General features: G+C 52.8%; 8 protein-coding genes across 8 annotated transcripts; 3 read left to right on the top strand and 5 right to left on the bottom strand.

Annotated features, from left to right (window-relative positions):
* Nucleotides 1-240: 240 nt before the first annotated feature.
* Nucleotides 241-1296, top strand: GCG54_00005090 (uncharacterized protein; the record flags this gene model as incomplete). Its single annotated transcript, XM_045405123.1, has 2 exons — nt 241-883; nt 941-1296. The coding sequence occupies 2 exons, from the start codon at nt 241-243 to the stop codon at nt 1294-1296; spliced, it is 999 nt and encodes a 332-aa protein (XP_045264887.1).
* Nucleotides 1297-2077: 781 nt separating this feature from the next.
* On the top strand, nt 2078-3950 carry GCG54_00005089 (Choline transport protein; the record flags this gene model as incomplete). Its single annotated transcript, XM_045405122.1, has 6 exons — nt 2078-2150; nt 2213-2538; nt 2597-2819; nt 2881-3214; nt 3282-3802; nt 3853-3950. The coding sequence occupies 6 exons, from the start codon at nt 2078-2080 to the stop codon at nt 3948-3950; spliced, it is 1575 nt and encodes a 524-aa protein (XP_045264886.1).
* Nucleotides 3951-6289: 2339 nt separating this feature from the next.
* Nucleotides 6290-7327, top strand: GCG54_00005088 (Reticulon-4-interacting protein 1; the record flags this gene model as incomplete). The annotated part of the gene is made up of 1 exon (XM_045405121.1): nt 6290-7327. The coding sequence occupies one exon, from the start codon at nt 6290-6292 to the stop codon at nt 7325-7327; it is 1038 nt and encodes a 345-aa protein (XP_045264885.1).
* A 233-nt stretch (nt 7328-7560) lies between these two features.
* Nucleotides 7561-8821, bottom strand: GCG54_00005087 (Protein kes1; the record flags this gene model as incomplete). The annotated part of the gene is made up of 2 exons (XM_045405120.1): nt 7561-8694; nt 8777-8821. 2 exons carry the CDS (start codon nt 8819-8821, stop codon nt 7561-7563), a joined length of 1179 nt encoding a protein of 392 aa, XP_045264884.1.
* A 1406-nt stretch (nt 8822-10227) lies between these two features.
* On the bottom strand, nt 10228-12447 carry GCG54_00005086 (Carboxypeptidase S1-like A; the record flags this gene model as incomplete). The annotated part of the gene is made up of 6 exons (XM_045405119.1): nt 10228-10760; nt 10831-10902; nt 10971-11349; nt 11417-12080; nt 12135-12247; nt 12319-12447. The coding sequence occupies 6 exons, from the start codon at nt 12445-12447 to the stop codon at nt 10228-10230; spliced, it is 1890 nt and encodes a 629-aa protein (XP_045264883.1).
* Nucleotides 12448-13198: 751 nt separating this feature from the next.
* GCG54_00005085 (uncharacterized protein) lies at nt 13199-14220 on the bottom strand (the record flags this gene model as incomplete). Its single annotated transcript, XM_045405118.1, has 2 exons — nt 13199-14074; nt 14125-14220. 2 exons carry the CDS (start codon nt 14218-14220, stop codon nt 13199-13201), a joined length of 972 nt encoding a protein of 323 aa, XP_045264882.1.
* An 818-nt stretch (nt 14221-15038) lies between these two features.
* GCG54_00005084 (putative beta-glucosidase G) lies at nt 15039-17539 on the bottom strand (the record flags this gene model as incomplete). Its single annotated transcript, XM_045405117.1, has 2 exons — nt 15039-17317; nt 17371-17539. The coding sequence occupies 2 exons, from the start codon at nt 17537-17539 to the stop codon at nt 15039-15041; spliced, it is 2448 nt and encodes an 815-aa protein (XP_045264881.1).
* A 3517-nt stretch (nt 17540-21056) lies between these two features.
* GCG54_00005083 (Oxygen-dependent choline dehydrogenase) lies at nt 21057-26477 on the bottom strand (the record flags this gene model as incomplete). Its single annotated transcript, XM_045405116.1, has 9 exons — nt 21057-22127; nt 22183-22675; nt 22731-23147; nt 24855-25286; nt 25338-25720; nt 25773-25840; nt 25896-26117; nt 26176-26311; nt 26364-26477. The coding sequence occupies 9 exons, from the start codon at nt 26475-26477 to the stop codon at nt 21057-21059; spliced, it is 3336 nt and encodes a 1111-aa protein (XP_045264880.1).
* Between the last annotated feature and the right edge of the window lie 430 nt (nt 26478-26907).

Here is a 26907-nt window from a genome sequence, read left to right as displayed (position 1 = left end):
TGGTAAGGCCTCCACGTCATATCTCTACGCATCAGGCAGAAGGGATAAATCAAATTTTCCGAGATAGACATGATAAAAGCACACCGGCATCTCAGTAGTCACACAGCTGTTCACTCATGGCATACGTCTATTGTTACTGAAGCATTCACCAGCGGATTCCTAGCCTGGGCGTCACTTCTGACTTGTCTTCTCTGCGTCTCCCCATACTATCAAATTGTTCTTTTCGCTTTGGAAGTAGACATGGGCATATTGTGGTGGGCTACCGGCTTGTTAGTAGGGCTTAGCTTCACCTCCGGAGTTTATGCCTCCAACGCAGGATTGTACCCGCTCGCGAACCGGGGAACACTCTACCATCGAGATATATGGAACGACTCCACCATTGTCCCAAATGCCGTAAAGGAACCAAATGCAACCGGAAGCTGGCCAATCGTCGGTATCGACCTTTCCAAACCATTAGTGAATCCACCGGACTCGACTCTATATGGCCGAGGTAATGGTTGGAGCATCGAGGTAAAAGTTGCAACCAATAGAACCAATGGCGATACTCCCAAAGTGGAACCCGAGAGAAATGCTGTGTGGAACATCAACCCCATCACCATCGACCTCGAAGGGCCCCAGAACGCGTTCGAAGCAGGCAACGCCAGCAACAACTACTCCTTCTGCTCCTACGTCTGGAATGGAATCAGCGACCCGTACACTAAGAAAGACTTGGAGACATTGGACGAAGACACGGATGGCTCTTGCAACGGCTGGATCTCGAATATGTGCATTGAGGATTTGAAGCAAGCAGCCAGAACAGCGCGATGCAACTCAACCAGCGGTGACCTGATCCACAAACCGGATAGCTGCGGCAAGAAGATAGACCCTCTTTCATACCTCATAAGTAAGACAGTCACCCTACCTTAGTTTCGTATGAGCTGCTATCTGACACTAAGTGCAGGGAACTTGACGAACCAGACAGAGGCAACAGCAAACAACGACACCGGCCCGGTTTACAGTCTGTACTCATGGGTGGCTGGTATTTTCAACGCTTCTGATGAGAAGAAAACCAACGACTCTTACGACGAAGCACTGACAAGAGTCTGGCCTGTCGTTTTGTCGTTCAACTATGACGATGGCGAAAACCAGACGGACTATCAAGTCTTTCGATGCGTTCGAGCAAACAACGTCGTGCAAGGGAGTCGTGAGCCTGACGGCTTTGGCGATAGACCCAACGTGGCAGGAAGTCTCAGATGGTCCGTTTCTACCGTGGCTCTGGGTTTAGGCATTTCATTAGGGATCTCTTTTGTGTTTTGAAACTTCTCATGTACATGCCTTTTGCCTGTCTTTCATTTCAAATACCAGGAGTTCAATGGCGTAGATGAATCTTTTTTGTATTGTATTTAAGAATCAGAGCTTAAGAGGCACTTATGCTTTCGATTCAATAAAGCTCTTGCACACGGGCTTTCCATCGCTTTGCTGTCAGAACATGTAAAATTGGGGCAAGACAGACAAAACTCTGGCCCTTACGTCCAACGCCTTCGAGGGTAACCTGTAATAGTCAATTCATGACTGTGCTATCAGCTAGGTGGAGAGGGTTGGTATTGAACATTTTCAGACCAGTGAGACACTCGTTTTCAATCGAAGCGATTCTGAATGCTTATGTGGCCAAGCAGAAGAGGAACACTTTGCACCGCAAAAGCGAAGCGATGGCACCTTCCTGCATAAACGAGCATCTCGGCTAGCCGGAACCTTACCTCCAAGCTCCAGTTTTGCCCAAAGATTTAGGTATTGTACGTGATGAGTCTGCATACGTTGCGTCGTACTAAGATGAAGATTGCTTCTCATGGTGAAACTTCAATTTTTGGCCACGAATGAGGGCTCGGATTGGTGCATTGCAGCGTTACCCTGCGGATGACTGCAGCTCGGTACAGATCAGCGATGCAGGCATGCAGATTGCTTCGCCCGAGTGGTCTGATCTTCAAATGCAGAATGTAATGCTTAGCATGCATTTAATCATGCTTAAAATCAATCGAAAATCCTCTGGAATAATCATTGTCTATGCTGTCGCACTTGTCCTCTCTTTCTCCTTACAGATATGGTGTTCGACGCCGCGGATAGCCGGGGTAAGCCCTCATCGTACGTCCGAGATGCAGCAATGACCGAAATGAGTAGGTCACCCACACTTCAAGAATATATCCTGGCATCATGAGCTGAGGCTTTACCTTTTCAGATGACTCGATTGGGGTGAGCAGCGACGAAGATGCCGACTTGAAACGTCTCGGTCTCCAGTCTCCTACAAAGCGGGACATTGGACTTCTTGAGATTGTTGGCCTCGGATGGAACATCTGCAACAGCTGGTCAGCTATCGCAGTCACACTGTCAATCTCAATTGCTTCGGGCGGTCCGGTAACTTTGTTATACGGCATCATTCTCATCTTCGTTCTCGGGGGCGCCTGTGCTCTGAGCATGGCTGAGATTGCCTCCGTCTATCCGACAGCTGGAGGGCAGTATCACTGGACCAGCATTCTTGCACCAGAACGTTCAAGCCGTGTACTCGTAAGGTCCATGTGCACATCCATAATCGCGATAGCAATACTGATGGTGGATGCCACAGAGTTACTGCTGTGGATCAGTCAACTTCCTGGGCTGGATAGCCAACGGAGCAGGCTTCGTCATACAGATGCCGGTCATGGTACTCTCACTCGCGTCTTACCTCGATCCTCAATACATCCCGGAAACGTGGCATATCTTCCTTCTTTTCCAGGCCTTCAATTTTGCATTCACCGCCTACAATATCTTTTTAATGAAACGTACAGCTTGGATTCACGACTTGGGATGTAAGCTTCCTTTGGGACTTCCACTACATTTGACTCAGCCTTAGTCTAACCTTCTTCGTAGTTTTCATCTCGCTGACAGCCTTCTTCGTCATTACTGTCACTTGCTTGGCACGTTCGACCCCCAAGCAGGACAGCTCTTTCGTATGGACAACCTTTATCAACGATAGCGGCTGGTCGTCAAAGGGCATTGTCTTCTTCACTGGCTTGCTCAACCCCAACTTCATCTACTCCGGCCTTGATGGGGCCATTCACCTGGCCGAAGAATGCAACCATGCAGCCTCCAGTATCCCCAAGGCTCTGATTTCTACTGTCACAATTGGATTTGTGTCAAGTTTCGTGTTCAGCGTCGCGATGCTGTACAGCTTCCGCGATATTGAACCTGTTCTCCAGTCTCCGTAAGTTATGCATCGAATTTGTGTTATCTGAGATTTAGGTGACATGGATGATAACAATAGAATACAGGTATCCGATATTGGAGATTTGGTCGCAAGCCACAGGCTCCTCCGCTGCTGCCACAACCTTCGTTGTGACTATCGCAATATGCGGCTGCTTCGCTTGTACAGGTGCTCTACAAACAGCCAGCCGACTTACATGGTCCTTCGCTCGGGACGATGCGATCGTGTTTTCATCATTTCTCGGCAAAATTAGCCCACAATTCGGCGTGCCTGTCAACGCACTCATTGTCAATTCAGCTCTCATCTTCATCCTGGGCTGCGTATTTCTTGGTTCTTCGACGGCGTTCAATGCGTTGGTCGCCACGGGTTTGATTCTTCAACAAGTCAGTTTCAGCTTCCCAGCGGCGTTGACTTTGTATCACAGATTCAAGGGGCCAGCAGCATTTGAGAAGGTTCTACCAAGGTGCAAGTTCCGACTGCCACAGCCTGTCGGTGTTGTTGCCAATGTTTTGACAATCGCGCTTGGTCTCATTGCATTGATATTCTACGATTTCCCCGTGGTAATGCCCGTTACCTCTTCAAATATGAGTAAGTACATTGCGAGCCAGTTTCTCATTGCTTTTAGCTGATTTTGGAAGACTACGCAAGTGTCGTCATAGGAGTGATGGGACTTTTCGCCATCGGTAACTGGTTCGGTCATGCAAATAGAAGATACAAAGGACCAAGGCTCGATTAGACCAACGTCATGGAGACAGAAAATGATCTAGCTAGCATTGCTGAGAGCCGGGTCCAGATTAAATTGACTACAGTCAGGGAACGTTTGAAAAGCCCTCGAGAAGCTACGTGGAGGCATATTTGAAAGTCAATACAAAAGATGCGCGTCATCTCACTAGAGTCTACATGGTGTGAAATTTGACCTCTCTGCTCCAATATATTTTGAGCGATATGTAGAAGAACACCTAGATCGATGTCTCCCTCGGCTTTTGATCGTCCATGTAATGATACAAGACCACATACCCAAGCAGAAAGTTGCTGATCGACAGCATGAGGATCACAGTATATAGAACAAGCTAAGGAAAAGAAAATGTCAGTTCTCCGGTCACATCGCAACCTCAGGGTAATCGTTGACTTACCAAGGGTCCAAAATGAGGGGTTCCAAACAAAGTGCCAATGTAATCGTATACAAGAACACATAGTCCAATAGCCAAGAGGTATAAACTGCCCAGCAGAAGAAATGGAGGAATATGCCATATATAAGCTTGCACGAGACCCAGAGTTACTGGGTCCTCATTAGTCTTGCAACGCTCGAGATGTCCATCAGGATCTGACATTTGACTCAGGAGTTGTCGTAGCTTGGATGGCCCGTCGGCGTAGGTGCTCAGCCGATGCAAGCCAACCAGTTGTTGTGAGGACGCCCCAACTGAGCACAGTGACACGACGAGTGCACTGTACCAGAGAACCCTTGCTACCTTTACAGCAGACGTTTCGGCAGCCGGGTTCGTGAACTGGTTCCAAGTCAAGGAGCTTGAGGTGACGCTGCTTATCAGGGCTGCCTGCATTTCCTTAGTGTCTTGTTGGAGCGAACAGAATACGGAGGAGGTTACTGTGACCAGAGTTACGTTCAATTGCGAAAGCGTGTAGTCTCTCCAGGCAATCGTCAGCTGGTCGCGGAGACTGGAGTCTCGCTCATTTAGAAATCTTTGAATCGGGGCATAATTGTTTCTCCATATAGAATCAAGAAAATGGATCATCGATTTGAAGATATCAGTCATAAACTGCCACATTCTTCCGCACATAGTCTTGGTGATACGCAACGCTTGGAGAATATTGAGCGATAGGTGTTGAGGGATAGTGGCCGGTATTACCGACGTTGAAAAGTGACAGGCTGTTCAAATGGTGCCAGGTGATGTTTGAAGGATCAAAATATAACAAGGTTGAAAAGCTGAAGATAGGGCCCCAGCATCGGTCATTCGTTCCACCATGCGCTTTATTGCAAAGGCAGATCTTGCCCTACTCTGGCAGCAATAATTGAAGTCAAGCTCGGATCAGCCAGGAGCCTTCTTGAATTGTAAAGGTGCCAACAAATGAATGACAAATGTTTCCTGCAGATGTCCTCAGTGGTAGCTTGCATATGGGCTCGCTGTCTTGAATGCATATGCTGTGTTACAATCGATAGGACATTTCAGTTCAATGAGGCAATGACAGCCCTCTATGAGCTAGACTGACTTGGATGTGTATCCTCCCGATCCAGCTTAGCTGTCACGAAAGGAGGGTACGTCGGTACATATTGCGATATTAAACGGATTGATCTCTGGGATAAGGATACCAAGCAAAGGCGAATGATGATCACCTATGCTGCAGTATCAGTCGCCGATCGGCTGCCGTGGTGCGACCGGAGGATTGCTTATGGGTGGCTGATGGCTATCGTAGGTGACAAGAAGCCATGCATGACCCAAAGATAGATACCTTAGGGGGCTACAGATACTTCCTGCTCACCGGACATCGTACTACTGTTTGCTGAACGAGGGTTACGCCACCCCGGCCCGGCTGGATGAACGGAGGCCTTTGACCGCGAAGGTGAAGTGGTTTGATTTCGCTGGCGGTTATGCACGTGAATAATACGGTGGCCCTATTCAAATCGTATTCGAAACCCAAGTTCCAATTGTTTGAGATGCTCATTTGACGGCTCGTGGACCAAGAGTAAAAGTGTCCTGATGCTTCGATTCAAAGGTAAGTCACCACAAACTCGAAGCCGTGGGAAGCTCAATCGCGGCACAGCGTCAACGCCCAACACGATGATTGGTTTCTTACCCTCAAGCCACTGCCAACTGTAGGAGGCTTCCTGAGCTATCACATAGGCATCACACATTTTCGTCAGCGCAGTGTTTTCCAGCGCTCCGGCGGCTTTGGCACTTGATCCTTACCTCCGCTTTGTCACGCCACTTTCAGCTTCGAGGTGATCATATAACGACCTTAAATCGTTATACAAAATTTGACAGTGTTACAAAGTCTAATGAGTCCATGGACGTCGTCTTGAAGTCGAAGTCTTCATAGCCTTCGGCAGCCAATACCAGCATGGCATCATCTACCCAGCTTCCTGCGACGATGCGCGCGGCGCAATGGCGCACCACTACCGGCAGCATCGAGAAGAACCTAAAGCTCGTCACCAACGCACCGCTCCCCAAGACTGCCTCTTCACTTCCCAAGGGCTGCACTCTCGTGAAAGTGGCCTTCGCTTCCATCAACCACGACTACAAGCTCGCCGAACTTCCCTTCCTCAACCGCATATTCCCTGACCCAGCGACCCCCGGAGTTGATTACTCGGGCACCGTTGTCGCAACAACTTCTACCACACTGCAACCTGGCCAGGGTGTCTTTGGGAGGACCGAGATGCACAAGTGTGGCACCCTGGCCGAGTACGTCGTGGTAGGAAAATCAGGTATCGCAGCGGTCCCCGCCGGCGTATCGCTGAAGGATGCGGCGTGTGTCGGCATTTGTGGTGTCACGGCGCTGCAAGCACTTGCTCCCTTCGTGAAGGAGGGAGACACGGTCTTGGTCAACGGAGGCAGCGGTGGCACCGGGATGTTCGCGATACAAGTTGCCAAGGCTCTGGGTTGCGCCCGAGTTGTTGCCGTCTGTTCGGGGCAGAATGCCGATTTTTGCCGAAGTCTTGGAGCTGATGATGTGATCGATTACAAGAAGGGTGACCTGGTAGACGCACTCCAGAAAAGAGGTGAACAATTTGACCACATATTGGATACGATATTTCTGGATACAGAGTTGTATTGGCAAAGCCACCAATATCTCGTCCCCGACGGGACCTACGTGGCGATTGGTTTGCCTTTGACAGCCCATACATTCACGACTTTGATTTGGATTCATCTGCTTCCAAGGCTCTTTGGCGGCGGAAAGAGAAGGTTCAAATTCCATTCAGTCTTCGCAAACCCAGAGCATTTCCTACAGGTTGGCAGATTGGTCGAGGAAGGCAAAGTCAAGCCAGTGATTGAGGACGTCTTTGGCTTAGAGGATGCGGGCAAGGCTTATGCGAGGATCAAGAGCGGAAAAGCAGCTGGAAAGTTGGTTATCGCAGTTGGTGGCGACGTGGCACTGTGATGTGAGCTAATAAGACACACGCTAGGCTGTTAAGTGGTTGTGAACGAAATATCGCTTCAACGTTTTGCGATTTAGACCGAGACAAAAAGTCTTGTAGCGTAAATAAGTAGTAAATAGTGTATTGACATCCTATAGTCCCAAGCCAGATTCCCAAGCGCCTATCCCATTCCCATTCTGTAATCCAAACGCCAGTCGTGAACATGATACAGGAAATCTAGTGGGCACTGTTGCGCCTATCCCAAAGGCGTCAGTTCCCCTCTAAATGGTCTTTGAACCGTATCCCGCTTGTCCTCGTCAATCTTCCAAACGCCCTTGGTGTGCTTATCATGAAGTTGCCAATTCACAGGTTTGGCCAGCTGGTGGAAAATGTCGTGGTCCGCCCCCGGGATGCTCTTGAAAAATAGCGGCTCCCAGGTCTCCCCCTTCTTCTTCTCTTCTGCTCTCATGCGTCGTTGCGCCTGCTCTACCTCGCTCTTCGCGTTCACCGTCTCCCGGAAGTCGCTCTTGCCGAGGCCTTCGATCACGCCAGCCCACGCCTTGCGCGATTCCCAAGGATCTTGGCTGGCAATCGGCTCAATCTCCATCGGCGCGGGCAGGTTCTCCAGCGCGTCGACCTCGTACTTCTCGATAATGTCGCCCGTCCTCCCGTCCTTCACAGTCCAGCCCTCGCTCCAGACACCCTCCAATGAGTAGATCGTCGCCTTCTTGTCGTTCTTGTGGTACATCCTCGCCTGGAAGAAGTTCTTCTTTCCGCTGAACACGCCCGTCCCCGAGAACTTGATCTCCGATACGTAGCCCGTGCTCGAGACGATGTAATATGTGCCAATCACCTCGGGGTACAAGCATGCGTTCAGGAAGCCGCGAACCTTTACATCGGGGAGCGGCACCAAATAGTCCTCGTTGTACCTGTCAATGTGCACCACCGCATGCCCGATCTGGCGAATGTTGACGCTGCTCGAGAAAGTCATCTCGACGCGCGCGTACCCATCCGCCCGGATGCCGTGCTCCTTGCTCGCGATGTGCATCGCCGTGATGGGCGGGTGGTGGCTGACCTGCTCAGCCACCAGCTTTGTCGACGCCTTGCCCTCGTTCCAGGACGCCAGGAAAAGCTCGCCAAGAAATGCGTTGAGGGGCTTCTTGATGCTGACGTTGGGGGCGCCGGCGACGTAGAATTGGCTGCGCATCGCGATAAGGATCATGCGCAGCACCTTCAGGGAACGCTTCTCTGGGTCCTGTTCGAGGGCCGGGGCGACGAAGACGCCTGGCCTTTGCGACCAGCAGTGGCCGACCTCGACGACGGAGGAGGGCGCCAGGAAAGAGGGCGGTGCGGTGACATTGGAGAGATCGCCTTGTACTGATGAAAGGAACTGTGGTGGGAATGTCAGCGGCGATGCTTGCATCATTCAGGACCCCGCTGAGAGGCCCGTCAGTGATAGCTGAGTTGCGTACCTTGACGAGGTCGCTGATGCGAGACGAAAACGATTTCGTGTCCATGATTGTGACTTGCGTTTCTGGCTGGTTGAAGCTGTCGTATCCGTATTCTTTCTTTCCCTATCAAGATCCCATCCAAGTTTCGTCTGCTATAAAATGATCGCTTCTGCCCAAATAGAGTCGCGGTTTCGTCAGTCTGATGATAAGCTGTGTTGATAACGGTAGCAAGAAATAAGGGTCAACCGCCCTCGTCCAGGGAGCTGTCGTGCGGCCTGTGACTGGGGTTTCAGCTCTGTTTCAGCCAGCAACTGGGCGTCGTCCAAAACGCAATTGTTCTGCAAATCAGTGGAGATGAATCGTGCTCCAGCAGCAGTACGGATATATAAATGGGCTTGTTGTACCTTTGTGACCTCGGCTGGACAATAGAGCCTATGAAAGTTCAATAGTAAACACGCCGAACAGATGTGACAGGAAAAAGGGGACCCTTATCAGTTTTGAAGCGCAGTAGACGAGCTGGGTTGCTGCGTCCTGATATCATTCCCCTGTCTCATCAGCTGGCATGTGAAAGACGCACGACAACAGCACAGCGCGCGTCGTGGTACATGTCTGTTGGCTGTTGCTGCAGTGCATGCTAAGGGTCGCCCTTCAGAAAAGCACCGGTCGCAACCCGCTCCCAATGTCGCGCTGCAAAGAGCGTTGACCACCCAATGACACAAGAGACTCTAGACACGACACCAGACAAGACTCGACTCCGTCTGAAAACGCGGCCTCAAAGCTTGCCCCCTGCAACCTACTGTAGCCGCTGTTGGCTTGTTCAGCTCCCAGCTCACCAAGAAACGCCGGCTGGGCCACCACCCGGGCGCGGACTGCTGCGCCTCCCGGGTGGAGGGGTCGAACGAGTTGAGAGCGCTGCTGTTGCGTGACGGCTTGCCGCCGGCGCAACATCCTCCCGCCAGGGCAGTCCAGGTCATCGGATCGGATGAAATGCACCGCCAAGCGGCATCGTGAGTCTCGCCGATGATCCCCGGCTGGCCAGCGCTTTCGGATGATTCATTGATTCGCATGTCGGGGCCGGCTTGTTTCTTGGGTCTGCGAGCCACACGGCACCACATCCGGCTGGGGATCGCTTCTTTTAGCACATATTTTCCGTCCCTTTTGTTTCCCGTCCACCCCATTTAATCGAGACAACTTGGAATGAAAATGTACGGCGCTGATTGTTTCTTTTCACAGCCTAGCTAAGCTTAAAAACGCGCGGTCCGCTGCTACACCCAACCATTCCAACACGCCGGCGCTAGGGCATAGGGCTGCGACCAGCGCTGCATGTTTTCTGACGATTTCCCCCTCATACGTCCAATCACTGAAACACACTTGGCCGACGGGCTTGATCTTGCTCTCCCGGCTGCTGGAGCTAGGAATCACCGTGGCAGCGTGCAGCGACTAAACACTAGCCTTCTCAGGAGGGTTCGCGCTTACAGCTCCTCGGAAACCTGCTGTTCGCCCTTCTCCGGACCCTGAATCGTCTGCGTAACCTCCTCATCGCTACCTCCTTCAATGCTCCCAACAACGTAGTAATCTCTCACCAACGCGGTACCATTCTTCACCATCTCCCACACCTCAGGTGCGCAAGTGTCAGGCTTCAGCACGTAGCATGCGGGATCTGGCTGCGCAGGCGGCACGTTCTTGATGTGCCAAATGTCCAGAGGGCCAACGGTCGCCAGCTCATCAGTCACCGGGATCAGCCCGGTCGCGATGTCGCGGTTGAAGGTAGCCCGCATGAAGATCTCGTACGCCGTCACGGGCTGGTATGACGGCACCTCGTGGCCGGCCTGGAACACGCGCGAGAAACTGTAGTTGCCGAACTGCCGCGTCATGCCCGTGATGCCGTCCGGCGTCACGAGCGGGGCGTACCCGGCCTTGGCGAAGTCCTCGGAGCGCTTGTAGGGGATCGTCAGGCTCACCCTCTCCCCGCCAACCCAGTTGCATGCATAATCACGATCACCGTCTACAAATATGTCAGAGACCCATTCGTACATCGTACACTAATGCGCCCCGGGAGTGGGACGGCAACTCACACATCATGTGAACCTTGACTCCGCTGTCGAGGAGATACCCAATCGACTCGCTGAACCCGCCCAGGATGATGTCTACACATGGTATCAGCTCTACGTTCATCCAAAGTGGCCACCTCCGGATTGAAGGTAAGGCTGCGCACCAAAGTTCTCATTGAAAGCCCTGCCCACAGCGCCCGAAGCTTCCGAGTAGTTGACCGGAACTCCGAGAGAAGAGAGCACCTCTTCGTCGATGAGGTATCCGTACAGATGCGGGGCCGGGAAGGGGTCGTGCTTGGGATGCCCGATGTCGTACCACCCGTTACCGATTGACTGGTAAAGTTCAACAGCCTTCGTCTCGCAGTCGCTGGTGACACCGCCACAAATCTCCGTGTAGTTCTTCTTTCCGCTCGCAAGCAACGGGCCGTGCTCTTTCAGCGCGTCTTGGCAATCAGCCACCTGTTGACGGCAACCGTTGGGGCGGGTCCAGTTGTACATCAGCTCATCGTAGATGGACTGGTTGAAGACTTGGATGCCGTACGTCTTTCATCCCACGACTTAGCATTCACTTGATTCTCGAATATCTGAGTCCATGGCAAGATTTACTCACGTTGTTGTATGGGAACGTAATCCAAGTCTCACCCTGAATGACAAAGTCAATAAGGCCGTTGACAATACCCAGAGTATCGAGATGGATGTAGTGAGCATCCTTCTCGGGCGAGGTTCCGTTTTGAATCAGCTCATTCTGATTTTGGAAGTGCTTCAGGATGCCAGGCCCATAGTGCCCGCCATACGACTCAGCCCAGAGGCTCACACGGTCATCGTCGGGCTTGTAAAACGGGAACTCAAAGAACCAAGTCTGGGCAAAGTGCCACAGCGAATGAGCAGCATGCGCCGTGGTGTGGGCAGTTTGGGATATGTTCTGGCTCGACGCAGTACCATATCGGTAAGTCCAGTTGCCAGACTCCGGGATCCCGTCGCTGAAGTCAGCAGGGAACGCCTCCATGTAACCGTCCTCGTTCATATGCGCGGTGAGATTGGTGAGAACATCGTAAGAGAAGCCCACTTGGTTCGGCTGATCAATGTAAAGAAGGTTCACCTCATTATTCCAGCTCAACGGGTTGAGTCGCGTCGTCTTGGAGTCCTCGTTGACGAAGCACGGGCCGTTCTCCTCAAGCAGTCCCATGATGGACGACGCGCCGGGCCCGCCATTGAGCCAGATGGCCAGTGGCGCATTCTCGGGCGCCTTTCGGGCCTCGAAGAACCAAAAGAATCTGCGCGCTGGTGGTGAGCCCCCATCGTCTGATCGCTGTACGCGGGAAACTCACGTGTTGATTGGGTAGTCCTGCGCCTCTCCGTTCACATCGTCCAGAGTTCCGGGCGGCAGGTGGACGTAGCCCGCGTAGCTCCGGACTCCGGGTGTCGTCTCGCAGATTCCTGGCTATTGGCGCAACGTCAGTCCCAATCATCTCTAGGGCGTCGGGTCAATTGATTCGGAACAACTCATCTTACCTCTTTATACGAGATGGTCACATTTTCGTGAAATTTAGACTTCAGCACGGTGACACCCTCCGGCTTCGGTGGGAATTGGGCCCCGGCCAGGCCGATAATGCCACCGAGCAATAATGAGGCAGGAATCATGTCCGCCGATTGAGCGATTGAATGCCAAGATGGACGAGCTGAAGGGAGACAGGTCGCAACGGTGTTTTTTGGTCAGACTTTATGAAGGCATCTGTGGTTTCCTAGTACGTATGATGTGACGCGTTCCGCACACGTCCTGAAGGATTGCGAGAACGAGTCAATTGCGGGGAGATAACGGGCGGCCCTGAGCGGTGATTCGGCGAGCCCGTTGACCTTCCTTTTTGGACATCGCCGCGGCAGAACGGCACAGTCGAGCTTACCTGCAATCAGCTACCGCGAAAATTTTGACCGTCGCGACAGCTCGAGAGAGCGCAAAACATGACGAATTCAATTCGCATTCATTCCAGAAACTGGTATACAAATTCAAACCTTGGCATCTGGTTGGCACATGCGCACGAGGGTCCTCATACTTGATCAGTAGCAAGCTTTGAGCAGACACTGATGACGAAACTGATGACCATAACACTGACGACGAGGTTCTGTGAATGCCAAACGTGTCAAGCCTATGAGCCGCAAGAACTTCAGGAAGCCTATCCATCTTCTAAACCCCCAATGATGTTGTCGGCTCGCGCCTCACCGTAATGCTGACCTTTCGACCAAGAGAAAGAACAAGGAATCTATTGGGTATACCCGACATCAAACCATAAACGAACGCAAGCCCGTGTGCTTCCTGTGCGCCGCACTTCGGGCCATCAAAGTCGGTCTCGAACCCCCATGCAACGCTTGCTCTAAGCCATGAGACATTCCCGCTTCATGCAACAAAAAGAGGTAGAACATACAACGTAGACATCCACAGACACCACAACTTCGCCACGATCTTGTCGCACTTCTCGTCTCGTCTCGCGACCGTCAGAATAGCCATGATGGATCCAATCCCCATTGGCACCGCCCATCCAACTATACTGAGATTCCAAAAGTACGGTGACACCACCGACCACATCAGTACTGCAACAGCCAGTCCTGCGCGGGACGCCTTCTCGCCGTAGACCAGTGGGATAGTCTGTCGGTTTCTGGCCCTGTCGCCTTCCATGTCAGGAAAGTCGAGCGCCTGTACAGTGGTTGCGATGGCGGCCCCTGTCAATCCAATCCAAATCCAAGCCTTGGGTAGGAGCTGGCCGCCCGAAATAACCTCCAACGACCCCGCGCTGAAGCACATGATTCCTCCAGTGTTGATCAAGTTGCGCGACCAGATGTTGATACTGCTGCCGTCAAGATCGTTGTACGTCCAAAGTAGAGCCATCATTGTCACCGAGGGCGTGAAGCCACCGATGAACAGACTCATACCCATCACTAAGGGAATGATTGCGAGCAGCAACTTCTGTGCTTGATCCGGCGTCAGTCTTTTCGCCGCGATAGGTCGCCAGGGTTTGTTGAGCTCGTCTTCAAGTACGGATTCCGGGAGACGCTGGTTCGAGATGCCGCAGACGATGAGGTTCACCCATATCCAGAACACCGAGAGGGGCAGTCTCCGTAACGCCTCGAAGGCAGTAGGCCTTTGAATCGTCGTGAGTATTTCATGGCCGAGGACTGCGGCCACGAGGAAAATAATTTGAGGTACTAGGACGGTTTTGATGTCGCTTCTAGTAAATAGGTAAAGTGTTTTCAGATGGAATCCTGCGCGTCGGCCCTTCATAGCGTTAGTGATTGCTGCTAGATCGTTGACGGGAAGGATCCTACCCGACACCCGCACGTGGATGAATCCGATGATTCTGACATTGGCACAGACTGGTCCAACGGCTTTTCCAGCAGCACACGATCCTCCTGAGCCGACATATTGACTGAAATCAACAAGAATGCGCAAAGAGGAATATGATCAGCCAAGTTGCATCAATTTCACAGCAATAACTACCTTCACCACGATACGTGGCCTACGTCGCATTATGAGTATTTATGATTTAAGCCTTCTTACCGAGGGTTTGGGGAAGTCCGCATTGAAGCTACGAACGACATCGGCCAAAGAGACTGATATGGAAGTTGTGACGACATCGTCTGAACTTTCAAGCTTACTGAGCCGCATCGTTCGGAGTTCAAAAGCGGAATGTGGAGGATGGACTTTGGTTCTCAGCCGGTCATCTGGAGCGGACCCGAAACCCTAAGGGAAAGTCTAGATTATGGCCTTCTCCTTCGTGCTGAGCTTGCGAATGGTAGAAAGGCACTTTCTGGTTACTGCTTTCGAACTTCCGAGAGGTTGTGACTGATTGGAAGGACCAGCCCAAGTATTACAGATGATATCATCTCTGCTTGCATAGTCCAGGCTTTGGGACCGTCCAGCTTGACCTCTGACAGACAATGTTTGTCTTGGTTTTCGGCAAGCTACCGCACCTTAGATTCAACGGAGCTCCTAGTGCCAGTTGTCTCCATTGTGGATAATTTCTGCCTATGAATGCCGGCCGGCGCACCCGGCGCTCCCCGTCTCTCAGATTACATCAACTCAACCACAACCGGACCGCTCGCACGAGCCACATCATCATCACCAGAGAACGTTGTAACTGAAAAGGTGTTTATTTCACTGCTATCCAGACATTACTAATACTATTCAGAGTCGTAAATCATGCGTCGTGATTCCTTCCACACAATACATTACGGAAATCTTACGCTTGCACAGGAGTGATGGTGGTGGAAACCTTCAGGTCTCTGCTGCTCCAGCCGACGCTGAGGGTGAACTCGCCGGCGGGGATGACCCACTGCTGGGAGACGACGTCCCAGTAGCTGAGATCACGGCGCATCAGCTCGAAGCCGATGGTCTTGCTCGCGCCGACGGCAAGGGGCACCTTCTCGAAGCCGCGGAGCTGCTTAGGAGGGGTGCCGGCGGGGGTGGTGTCGGCGGGGAAGCTGACGTAGAGCTGGGGCACGGCGGCGCCCTCGACGTCGCCAGAGTTGGACACGGTAACGGTGGCGTTGAAGATGGTCTCCCAGAGGGCGGGGTTGCCGCCGGGCTCGACGGGGCGCTCCTCGGGAGCGGAGGTGATGTTGTCGGCGACGGCCTCGGCGGCGAAGTCGGCGAGCTCGAAGGTGGTGTAGCTGAGACCGAAGCCGAACTCGTAGCGGACGGTGATGTTCTTGGCGTCGAAGTAGCGGTAGTCGATCTCGAGCTTCTCGTCGTACCAACTCTGCCAGTCGTACTCTCCGGTGGTGTTGATGGCAGTGGTGGGGGGCGCGTTGTAGTCGGTGCCGTTCAGGGCGATGGTGTAAGGAAGACGACCAGAGGGGTTGACATCGCCGTAGAGAACATCAATCAGAGAGTTTCCGCTCTCCTGGCCGGGGTAGTGGTTGGCGAGGATGGCAGTGACGTTAGGGTGGTCGGCCCAGGGAAGGGTGTTGATACCGGAAGAGTGGGTGATGACAATGGTGTTGTTGCAGTCCTTGGCGACGGCCTCAACGACATCGTTACCGTTCCAGTCAACGTCAAGGTGCTGGCGGTCAGCAGCCTCCTCAGCCCAAGTCTTGAGGAAGACGAGGCAGACCTCAGGGGTCTTGGGGATCCAAAGATCGCTCATGTTGGAGTTGATGATGAGGGTGTTGTTGAGCCACTGCTGGACGAGAGCACCATCCTGAGCCGCGCGAGCCTTGATGGCCTCAAGAGGAGAGACAAGGTAGGTAAGACGTCCAGTTCCGGAGCCACCGCCGGCAACGAGGGTGCCGTACTCGAAGTCCTTCTGGTTGTAGAAGCCCTGGGTGTCCTCACCGGCGTCGTTTCCGAAGACGGCAATGGACTTAGGGGCCTTGAGAGGGAGGGCCTTGTTCTCGTTCTTGAGGAGAATGGAGGCAGCAGCACCATGCTTGCGGATGATCTCGCCGTGGTTGTCACGGACGTCACGGCTGCGCTCGCCAGTCAGGTTGAACTCGCGGACCCAGGTGGACTTGGGGGAGAAGGTGTTGAGGTCACCGCTGGAAGGGTCGATGGAGGGGAAGTCCTTGTCCTGACCGAGCCAGAAGTAGGGGGTCATGATACGGAGGATCATGTCGTCGACGCGGGCAACGTCAAGGGTGCCGTTGTTGACAGCGAGGGTGACATTTCCACCGAAGAAAGAGCCGGAAGCCCAGGCCTGGCCGTAAGATCCGAGACCACCGGGCATGTCCATGTCCAAACCGGCCTCAATGGCAGCAACACCAGTGTGGGTAGCACCCCAATCACTCATGACGTATCCCTCGAAGCCGAGCTCGGTCTTCAGGAGGCCGTTCAGGGACTTGGAGTTCTGGCAGCCGTAGGAGCCGTTGATACGCTGGTAAGAGCACATGAAGGAGGCAGCCTTGGCCTTGACGGCGTTGGCAAAGGGCCACATGTAGAGCTCGTGGATGGTGCGGTCGTCGATGTTGGAAGACAGGGCCTGAACGGTGATGTCGGTGTCGGTGCCGTTGGGGTCGAAGGTGGGGTTTCTCATGGTCTCCTGCTCGTTTCCGATCCAGTGCTTAGCAGTAGCCTGGACTCCGGCATCCTGGTGACCAGTGATGGTCTGCTCCATGGCAATACCGGTAAGGTAGGGGTCGGGGGAGAAGCCCTCCCAGTTTCTGCCGGAGTAGGCAGAGCGACCGAGAGGTCCGGCGACGGGGGAAAGGGCAACGTGAGCACCCTTGGCCTTGAACTCCTTGCCCATGGCGTAACCTCTCTCGTAGAGAATGTCCTTGTCCCAGGTGGCTGCGGCAGAGACACCTGCGGAGAAGACACTGGCGTAGTCGGCTACACGGATGGAAAGGGGTCCATCCTGAAGGCAGAGACCGTTGAAGCCGAGGCGGGGGACAGCGACGATGTTACCGACGCAGGGTCCGGGCTGGCCAGTGACCATGTCGGCCTTCTCCTCGATGGTCAACTCGGCGACGAAAGCCTTGGCCTTGGCCAAAGCATCCTCCCAGCCGTTACCGGTGGTGTTGGCTGAACATCATGTTAGCAGACGCTCTTGCGATGAGGTTCTGAGAGATACTCACGAGAGGGGTATACGGCCGGAGAGTGGCCATAGGGACCGAGAATGGTGGTGTTCAGAGGCTGAACGTATTCGAAGGCGTCTTCGCCGCGTTCGCCGGCTTCGTAGGCCTGGCCGTTGACAGCCGGAGCCAACAGAAGGCCGGAAAGGATGAGAGACAGAGCGGCGGTCATCTTGAGAACCCTTTGAGTTGAGGTCTGGCGCTTGTGCTGAAGATCCAAGAGCCTCATCTCACGGGGTTACATGACTCTCTTTATACACCCTCGTCTTCTCCTCCGGCTCCCGACGTCAGTTCATCGTGATTTCCCAATTTTCCATGAGACCCGCGACCCGCGGAGGGCAGGGATCCGAACCATACCACCCTACTTTTGCCTGCCCTCGCACTATCCATCATCCGAGTTCAATATGGCCCCTCCGAGGACAAGGCCGACGACATGGACCTTCCTTCCCACATCACCGGGCCCCGCGCGGGGGACTGCAAAGGTCGGTGAAAGCAGCGTGACCGAGGCCTCATTGGTAATCCAAGTCGTCATGGCACGGAAGTCGGCCCCACACCGGTCGTCACCCGAAGGGCCAAGGTGGGATTCTAGATGAAGTTCGGAGAGTGTTACTACCCGTAGATTAACCAGTAGCCAGAGAAACGGAACAGACCGGCCAGCCTTCCCACACGTGGGGGAGGCGGAATGCTGCCGAGCCCCTGGTTTTCGATGCTGGTGACCACACATCGTCATATGGGGTGTGGAGATCCAATACCGGCCATGACTAGTGATCCAGGCGTAGCCTCAGCCGTAACGAGACAATGTTGAGTCATTGGTCCTTCTAGAAAGAGATCTGCTCCAGAGGGCTTTGCTAGGCATGCACCGCTCGAGGCTGCGGCCAACAATCGGACTTCAAAACTGCGTTCCATGCCTAAACCCGCGCAATCACAGTAGCTTGACATGCTGTCCGAGCAGTAGCAAAGACCGTATCGGTGCTTGGCGCTGTCATGTCGGGGCTTCCGTCGCAGCACTAGAAGTTGAAAATTCCGGAGAACTGCCGCTGCGAGTGACAGGGAAGACGAGCCGTTGCTGTGGGGAAGGCGGATCGGGTGACAGCTTGGAAACCTGGAGAATTCAGCAAGCTTGTTTTTCGTGCGTGTGGCCATCGACCGGGTCCCGACCTTAAACCCAGCCTCCCCTCCCCGCCCCCGCCGTCGAAGAAAATTGAAGTGGGCAAGGCTTCGTGTGGAGGTCCGACATTGCGCCGGCACTAGCAGGACCGGAGTGCAGGACTCTTCACAGAAAATTTCTCGTGATGGCGGTTGGAGTAGCATGTTTTGGGGAACAAGACGGTGTCCGGGGCCAAAGCCGTGGAACTGGTCGACCCAAACCGGAGGAAAACGATATGCCCTCCCCAGTTTTCCCCGCACATGTAATCGGCCCTGTTCTGTCGTCCTTGGGCCACCCGTCATGCTACTACCCCAATGTTTATGACCTGCGGAGTGCATTTCCGCATCTGATATGTAATGGAAAAGCAGAACTGCGCCTGCGAACAGCCTGCCGGCGGCAGAACACCGGCACATTGGGCAACGGATCGTCCGATTGGCGCAGGGAGCGGCCTTGGGTGCTGTTGTCCCTCCCTCCTTGCCTGTTTCCAGGAATCGGGAAATCGGGGAACGCGTGACGAGGACAGGTTGAGAAGGGGTAATGCTTTCGCGGTGTGGCAGGTCTCGTGACGAGGATACGTCATGTCAATACCACGCGGAGAGAATACCGGCAATTAGAACCGTAAAGAGGAATTTGTGGGTTATTAGGCCCCCATCGAGCAGTTCAAGCAGACCACTCCCATGGGGAAGCACTTGAGTTTTGTGGAGTTGACCCATGCAACAATTGGAGAGCTTTGGAGAACCCCATTTTCTTTTTAGCGGAGAGGGTTTGTCAGCCCTTTGAAGTTTTTCTTGAGCTCGTGAGCAAAACATGAGGTGAGGGCTCACGTTGTGGGAATGGAAGTTTTCGGCGCTGTGAAAATTTGGCCGGGCCTGTTAACCTCGGGTATTGGCGCTGGTCGCATGATGGAATTGTGGATTTGCCATTTCCACCACAACGGCTCTTCAGCTGTTCGTGATCAATCGTCTGTTTATTCCCGGACTTTGGAATAGGCCCGACAATTCAAGCCTGATTGCGTTCCCAGTTTGATCATGACTTCCCGCTTTTCAGCCGGCCTAAACTCGGCGGCATGGCAAGTGAGGTGCAGACCGTAGACGTCGAAGATGCGCTTCAGGTTGCCTTGGGATTATCATCAAGGTACTACATTCATGATGTCTAGTGCTACGAAATATTGGTTGATTCCCCATCCATCGAGCCAGACAATCAAAAGCAGCTCTTCGTTCGGGCTTCATTCTTGCTTTGCTCAAACGTTGCGCAATTTTCGTACCAGACGCTAGCACTGGGTGTTTCCCCCACATCGCGATGCCGGTTACGACCTCGGCAATAGAGTCTGGCTTACTTCCATGGAATGATGCTCTCACACACTTTCAGCTTTTCGTTATCATAAATAATGTTTTTTTTGCATTCCTAGCATGGTTCACTCAAACTGGAGTGACTGACACGGATCTCCGAGGAAACTGTACTGTTGTATTCCGATCTTATGATCGGGGCTCCATGCACAGCACAGACAGTTTCCCATCGTTACAGTAGGAGTGCAGATTCGATCAACTCCGCTTTTTAAGCTTGACGTGTCTCAGACATAATAGCCAACATCCATCTAGCATTCAGCACAGGTCTATCTACTTACTTGGTTGGCCATTGAAGCATTGGCTGTTCCTGTCATTGGTCTGACGAACGGCGTGATCTCAGATCTCTGGGACCTGGATCTGCGTAGATGAAAACGAGAGCCAATTGACATCGTGTCCTGTAAGTTCCCGTGTTTAGCTGCATAACGGGTGCATGTTTGGTCATCTGGCCACGAATCAACGAATAGCCCGACGGCTTCAGGCATGTGTCATTAATAATTGTCTTGTTACAACGTCAGGGTCTATGTAATTACTGTCCTTACACGTGATTCCGACAAATGACGCTCGCGGGGACCCATGGAGATTGGAGACCTGGGCAGAATATTTAAAGAGCCACTTCCTGTCGACAACGACCCATGACTAAGTAAAGTATTTGAGATATCGTAGCATTGGGCCAGATTGGCGAGATGTCACACTCCATACATGATCAAAGGTAGCCGGGATGGCTTGTTCGGGGGATCAGAACCAGGGGCGGCTGAGTGCTACGTTGTCGATTTGATGGCTCGACATCAAAAGTGATCGATCATTTGGGTGTAAACGAAAAGGAAAGAGTCCGGCGACGCAATCTGTTGCTTGATTTTGAATGATATCAAGACCACGATGATGCAGTTCCTGATACACACACTTTGCATCTTCAAAAACGCAAGGTATCTCGAAATATCAAAAGCCAAGAGCAACATGGCCCAATTTTCCAAATCTGTCAATTTATCTACGAAAAAACCGAACCGTACTTCTATACAGTATTGAAGCAGAAGGCGTCTCACGACCAGTGTTGATTTGATCGTGATCGGAAAATACATGTATTCGCTAAGGCCAGAGATTTCAAATATTTGATGTGAATTAATATGCACTTTTGGCAAGATATTACTATAAAAATGCTCAACACGCTGGATCGCTGGGTTGGACTCTGAGGTGGCCTTTCAGGCAGAGCTTTGAGCGGCCTTGATGATGACCTCACTGGCCTTCTCGGAAACGATATACAGGGGCAAGGCAATGTAGAAACCAGGGATCTTGGGGAAGACACTGGCATCAACAACTCTCAGTCCCTCAGTGCCGCGAACCTTGAACTCGGAGTCAAGGACCGCGTTGGGGTCGCTGTCGGGTCCGATGGGGCAGGTGCACGAAGCGTGGTGTCCCCACGTCTCGTCCTTCAAGAACTGCTTGGTGGCATCCTCACTGGTGACATTGGTTCCAGGCCAGACTTCAGGGAAGCTTCCATCAAGGGGAATCAGGTCAGAGAACGCGCGGCGACCGAACTCGAAGCCCTCGTAGGTGGCCTGAAGATCCTTGTCGGCCTCACCAGCGCTGTTGACTCCCGCGTCGTAGTAGTTGAAGTTGATGAGAGGCATATCACGGGGATCAGTTGACTTGAGAGTGACGGTACCGGCGTTGTTGCGGCTGTGGGCCTTCAAGACGATCCAAGCCCAGTGCTGGGCGTCGGCAAGAGAATCGGAGGCATAGCCGGGGAAGTAGCCTTTGAACTTCGCGGGGGCACCAGAAACGAGCAGATCAGGCTCATCCTCGGCGACGGAAGACTTGAGAATGATGGCGATGGCGATACCGTTGGTGGCGTAGACTCCCTTGCTGATGGGCTCGAGACCCTTCTGGTACTGCTCGAGGCAAGGATCAGGAGACGTCTCTCCAAAGGTGCACTTAGAAGTGATGACGAAGTCGCTGGTGGTCTTGCCGATCACGGTAGCCTCATAGCGATCCTGCATGTTCGTTCCGACACCGGGAAGGTCGACGATAGTGGTGATGTTGAAAGACTCAAGCTCCTTCTTGGGACCAACACCGCTGAGCTTTAGAAGCTGAGGGGTGTTGAAGGCACCCGCAGAGATGACGACCTCCTTCTTAGCACTGACACTACCGGTACCAGTTGAGGTGGCCGATCCGGAACGGGGGTCAGCACGGTACAGGCTCGCGCCCTCCATGAAGTCAACACCAGTAGCGCGGGGCTTGTCGCCACTCTGGTCAAAGTTGATCTTGGTAACCTGATCGGATATTAGCATCGTGAAAACAAAGAGATAATCACGATAGGTCACTTACCAGGGTGTTCAGCTTGACGTCAAGGTGATACTTGCGAGAACCATCAGAGTTCACGGCGTTGGCAGTGTTCAGGATAAGGTCGCGAGGACCGCCACGAATAGAGTCGGTCATGGCCAGAGGAACCTGGTAGAGACCAGTCTGGCTAGCCTGGCCAGGAGCGTTGATATCACGAAGCAACACCTGGCCAAGTCCAACAACGGTGCTGACGAGAGCGGTGAGGAGGGACTTGCCCATGGCGGTTCCGGCGGCAATGATCAAGGACAATAGCTTTTGATCCTCAACGACAAGGGACAGCGAAGTCAGAGAAAGACCGAGCCAGCCAGAGAAGCCGTGGCCGACAACGCTGTTAGGCAGGTACTGAGCGTTCTCAATCTTCTTGAAGTGTTCTCTCATGTTCGTTGCGCTCCAGGAATCGTCACCGGTGAGAGTGGCGATGTTGTCCCAGTCAGAGTCGTGGGCTGCGATACTGATGAGGGCGTTGTGACGAGAGCAGCTGGAACTCGTTAGTCATCCTCGTTTTCCATCTCAAAGATATCCTTTCAACATACCCGCCCAAGGTTCCTGTGCGAGGATACCAGACACCGAGAGGGTCAGCCTCAGCCGGGGGCTCAAGACCAACGTAGAAGCTGCCATCAGGCATCTGATACGTCATCTTCGAATCGCGCTTCTGCTGCTCGAGATCGGGGTAGTGGTTGACGAAATAGTTCCACCTGGTGTCCTCAAATTCGGTCGACATGAGATGCATGGCCGGGACCTTCTCCGTCCAGCTATCGCCAGAGTCACCACCGGCATCGATCAAGAGCACCTTGAAGCCAGCAATGGCGAGGTTAGCAGCCACCGGGCCACCACCAGGGCCAGATCCAACGATGACATAGTCATAGTCATCGAGAGTGCCGTTGTCAGCACGCCTGCCGATGAAGGGATCATGGCGAGCCTGGTTCTTGGGTGCCCTCCAAGGAACCGCACTGCGTCACACAAAGTCAGCTATGAAATATCGCCAACGCCAGTATAGCACTGCCTTACAAAGCAGAGGCCGAATCGGCCAGTAACGAAACGAATGTGAGAGCGAGTGTGGCGCGCATCGTGAGTTGCGGGTATAAATGAGTGACAATAGGTGGGCCTTGGAAAAAGAATGAATGACTCTCAACAAGTCATCTGCAGCTTGACTGACGATCGATGACTCGAGGAAACTAGACCGACGGCTACTTCAAGACTGCTTCGAGACGATCCGAAGATAAAACGAAGCAAACTCCTCGAAGCTTAAAGGAATCTGCCAAGCGGCATGCCGAGGTCCTTTCAGCCTTGCCCCTAAGATGCCCAGTTGCGCTAGGCGTTGGTGGTCGTCGCAACAGTCCGATACGACAATTCAAAAGGGGTAGTGGCCGCGAGTTCCATTTTTCCTGCCAGGAGTGCAAGTCGATCTTTCCTGAGTTGCGGTTGTTGCGTGGACAAGGTTCTCCACCGCCATCTCTGGTCTGCGGGATTACGGCATTCTCTGAAGTCGAGATTGCGTCTCGCCACGAGGCCGCCTCCCCCGTTCCCTGATCTTGGTGGACCCTTTCATAACGACACAGGGGTTTGTGAAAGGCGAGATGAGCGTTTCGTCGCCGCCGACGCAAGCGGCTTGCGCTAAAACAGTCGGGATCCTGAGAAACAACTCTGTTCGGCACCCCAGTTGCTGTATTATGAGTTATCATCGGATTATATTATGCGCTAACCTTTGACAGCCAACAGCGTGGCCTGATACTGACTCTCGGACGCGTCCAACAACCCGTTTAGCCCGAAAACTGAAGCCAAGCCGATTATCTAAGGACTTTGTCTCACGATAATCGGCATAAGTCAGTCCATTCACATCCATAAGGGGCTGCGAAGTGCCGCTCGCTGGACGATACAGGGAGGTTGACTCATGCCGACTTGGGCAGAACTTCACTCCAGTCTGCATGCGAGCGGATGGCGTTGGAGCCGATCGTAATGACAGAGAAAATGACACAGACAGGGCCTGAAAAATGTGGTAGCACTGGACGTGGCCCCCACGACAGGCCACTTGAACCTTCGAGAAATAATCGCAACTCTGCAAAAGGTAAGAGATAGAGGGTCTCACTCAGCTTTTGCCAGGGTTGATGAAAAGAGGTGAAGAGCCTGAGAGCCCAAGCGTCTAAGACAGTTAAGATCGGCACTTGTTGAGGAGACCCTTGCCAGCATCCTTGCTAGGCTGATGCAACGGCTTTTCCCCCACTGGCCCAGTTGACAGGTCCCCACTTGGTGGGCATCCTTCCAACGAGGCCTCACTGGACGACATCAAATCTCGAAGAACCCGATCCTGTCGGATGTTACCTGCCTTGCATCTCTTTGAGGAACCTGGCGTCCGCGGGCCTCATCGGACCTGCAGATGAGGATGTGGGATACCGATCTAGACAGGTTTGATTTGCGAAAGAGAGCAAGGGGTACGGATTCGGTGACGGGGAATGCTCCGATAAAGCACTGCACTTGAAGCGTGGATAATGTCGATAACGACTGATTACTAGTCTACTATGTGGTATCTCAAAAGAACGCTCATGATGTCTATAATTACATTAACGGAAGTACTTTTTTTCGTGGGCTCTCTCCTTCCAGCTTGGAGCCATAATGATATGTGGCCAAAAATAACAAAGGAATGAGAATCGAACCATCACACAGATTCATGTGGTGTGGCCAATTTCCTGTCGGATGATGGCCGCGATGATGAGTGTTCGTTCGTGAATGGTGTGTGGTTGAGCTCGATGAATGACGCGTCGTCTCCACGTTTTGACCTGATCGTGAACTCCTTCTTGACTCGGATCGCCTTGAGAGAGGACGCCTTCGAAGAAAGTTTGTTCGAACTTGACAGAGGCTTCTGGTTTGAACCCGAGAGATTGGCGTAGTTGGACTTTTGCTGTGTAGTCCCGAAAACCTTGGGGAAGACCAGACTGAACAAAGAGCGAATCGCGGGCATGCATGCGCAGATGATGCCGACTGGGACCTCGATGGTACTCCAGTAGCCGACCTCCACATAATCCTGGGTGACGTTGCTGGTGGTGGCATAGCTGGCCAGAGACTGCAGTCTGACAACACTGACAATGGTGACACTGGTTGATGTTAGACCTGGAAAAGACAAAGCTGCTGAGAAAACAACTTACAAGAAACCGACGCTGAACATGAGCATGATCTGGATCTTCTTCTTCATGGACATTGAGAGCTTGTAAAGCTCACCCAGAGGGAGAATCATGGTACCGAGATCAAGAAGGATGTTGAAGACTGCCGCTGCCCATCCCTGAATGTTGATGTTGTTGCACTTGGCCTGGTACTCTCCGTCCCATGCCCTCCACGCACCATCGATAGGCCGGCATTGAAAGATCGAGATCAGCTCGAAGACAATAAAGTACGCCACATTGAGTCCGATCATAACGTATGTCGCAATTCTGATCTCCCTGCGGGGAAAGATCTTGAGATAGAATAGCAAGATCGAGATCTTGGTGACTGGCAATGCTCCCAGGTAAAGCAACTCGTCCCAGTAAAACAGCTAGACTCCTTGTCAGTCATAAAATTGCAACGCAAACAGGAGATATGCTCACGTAGAGAAACTTCGTGACGTCATCAGGACTGACATTCCACATGTCTTTTCCAAGAGCAACTTGCGAAACTAAACGATTGTCAATGTTTGCTACAAACGCGGCCGTTTGCTGTTTGCAACTTACTGGGAATGGACAATGCGTTGAGGGGTATCATCATGCCCACAGCAATCAACATGACCCAGTCGTCAGGTCCCCATGTCTGGGCACCGAGGCATAGTCTGGCCATCACTCTCAAACCGAAGCCCAAAAGGCCGAGTACGAGGAACACAACACCAATGACCCATACTTCTTTCGTTCGGTCTCTTGATGGCGCATTACATGTGTGCTTGGAGTAACTTTGCACAACTGGAAGATGTCAGTGATGCATGATCTTGATAAAATAAAACCTGGAAAAATGACTTACGCAGTGCCTCTCGTACCGTACAGCTCTCATGCACGCAGAGCGAGATCTTCGCATTCAACTCAACGTTGGTACAGATACAGGTGGCATTCGTGAGGGAGCACGTCGACTGCAGTGTTTCTTGTTGGATGCATTTCAGCTATGGCATATCAGTCAGTGCACGATCGACATCTTTCGCGAAGGAAACATACACCGCATAAGGGAGGTGTCTCCGTGGACGCTGCCGCCGAGGTGGTGGTGGTGGTCGCCCCCACTACCACCTGGACGCCGAATGAAACCAACGCAGCAAATGTAAGGAATCTCATCTTCACGTCTTCACCAAAAGATAAGAACAGACAAGAATACGAAGAACAAGAAGAAAATGAAAGGAGGGAATGGTGATCAAAAACCGTGTGTTGAATACCAGGCGATGTCAGTTGTTTATTCAACTTCGCTCTTCCCGGAAGGAAATCCCCATCCGGGGCATCCTTTCTATCTGCCGACGAGGCGAGAGGCGTAAGGCCAAGCCATCCTAGCCCCCAAAGGCTTCCCGTTTCGACGAAGATTGGCCCAGGCTGGTTCCAGTATGTTGGTAGGGAACAGGGTTTGATCAAGGCAATTGCATGTTCATCCAAATCGTTGGTTCGGCAGGCCTCCTCTGTGGGTGGAAAAGGCGGTGGAATCGGCCCCTCTGCGATTCTGTGTCGAAAATCACAATTCCGGCCTGTCTTATCCATGCAACTCCCTGTAAGTCGC

Source organism: Colletotrichum gloeosporioides (genome assembly GCF_011800055.1).
Source record: "Colletotrichum gloeosporioides strain Lc1 chromosome Unknown consensus_40, whole genome shotgun sequence".
NCBI lineage: Eukaryota > Fungi > Ascomycota > Sordariomycetes > Glomerellales > Glomerellaceae > Colletotrichum > Colletotrichum gloeosporioides.
This window is presented reverse-complemented; position numbering and strand designations above follow the sequence as displayed.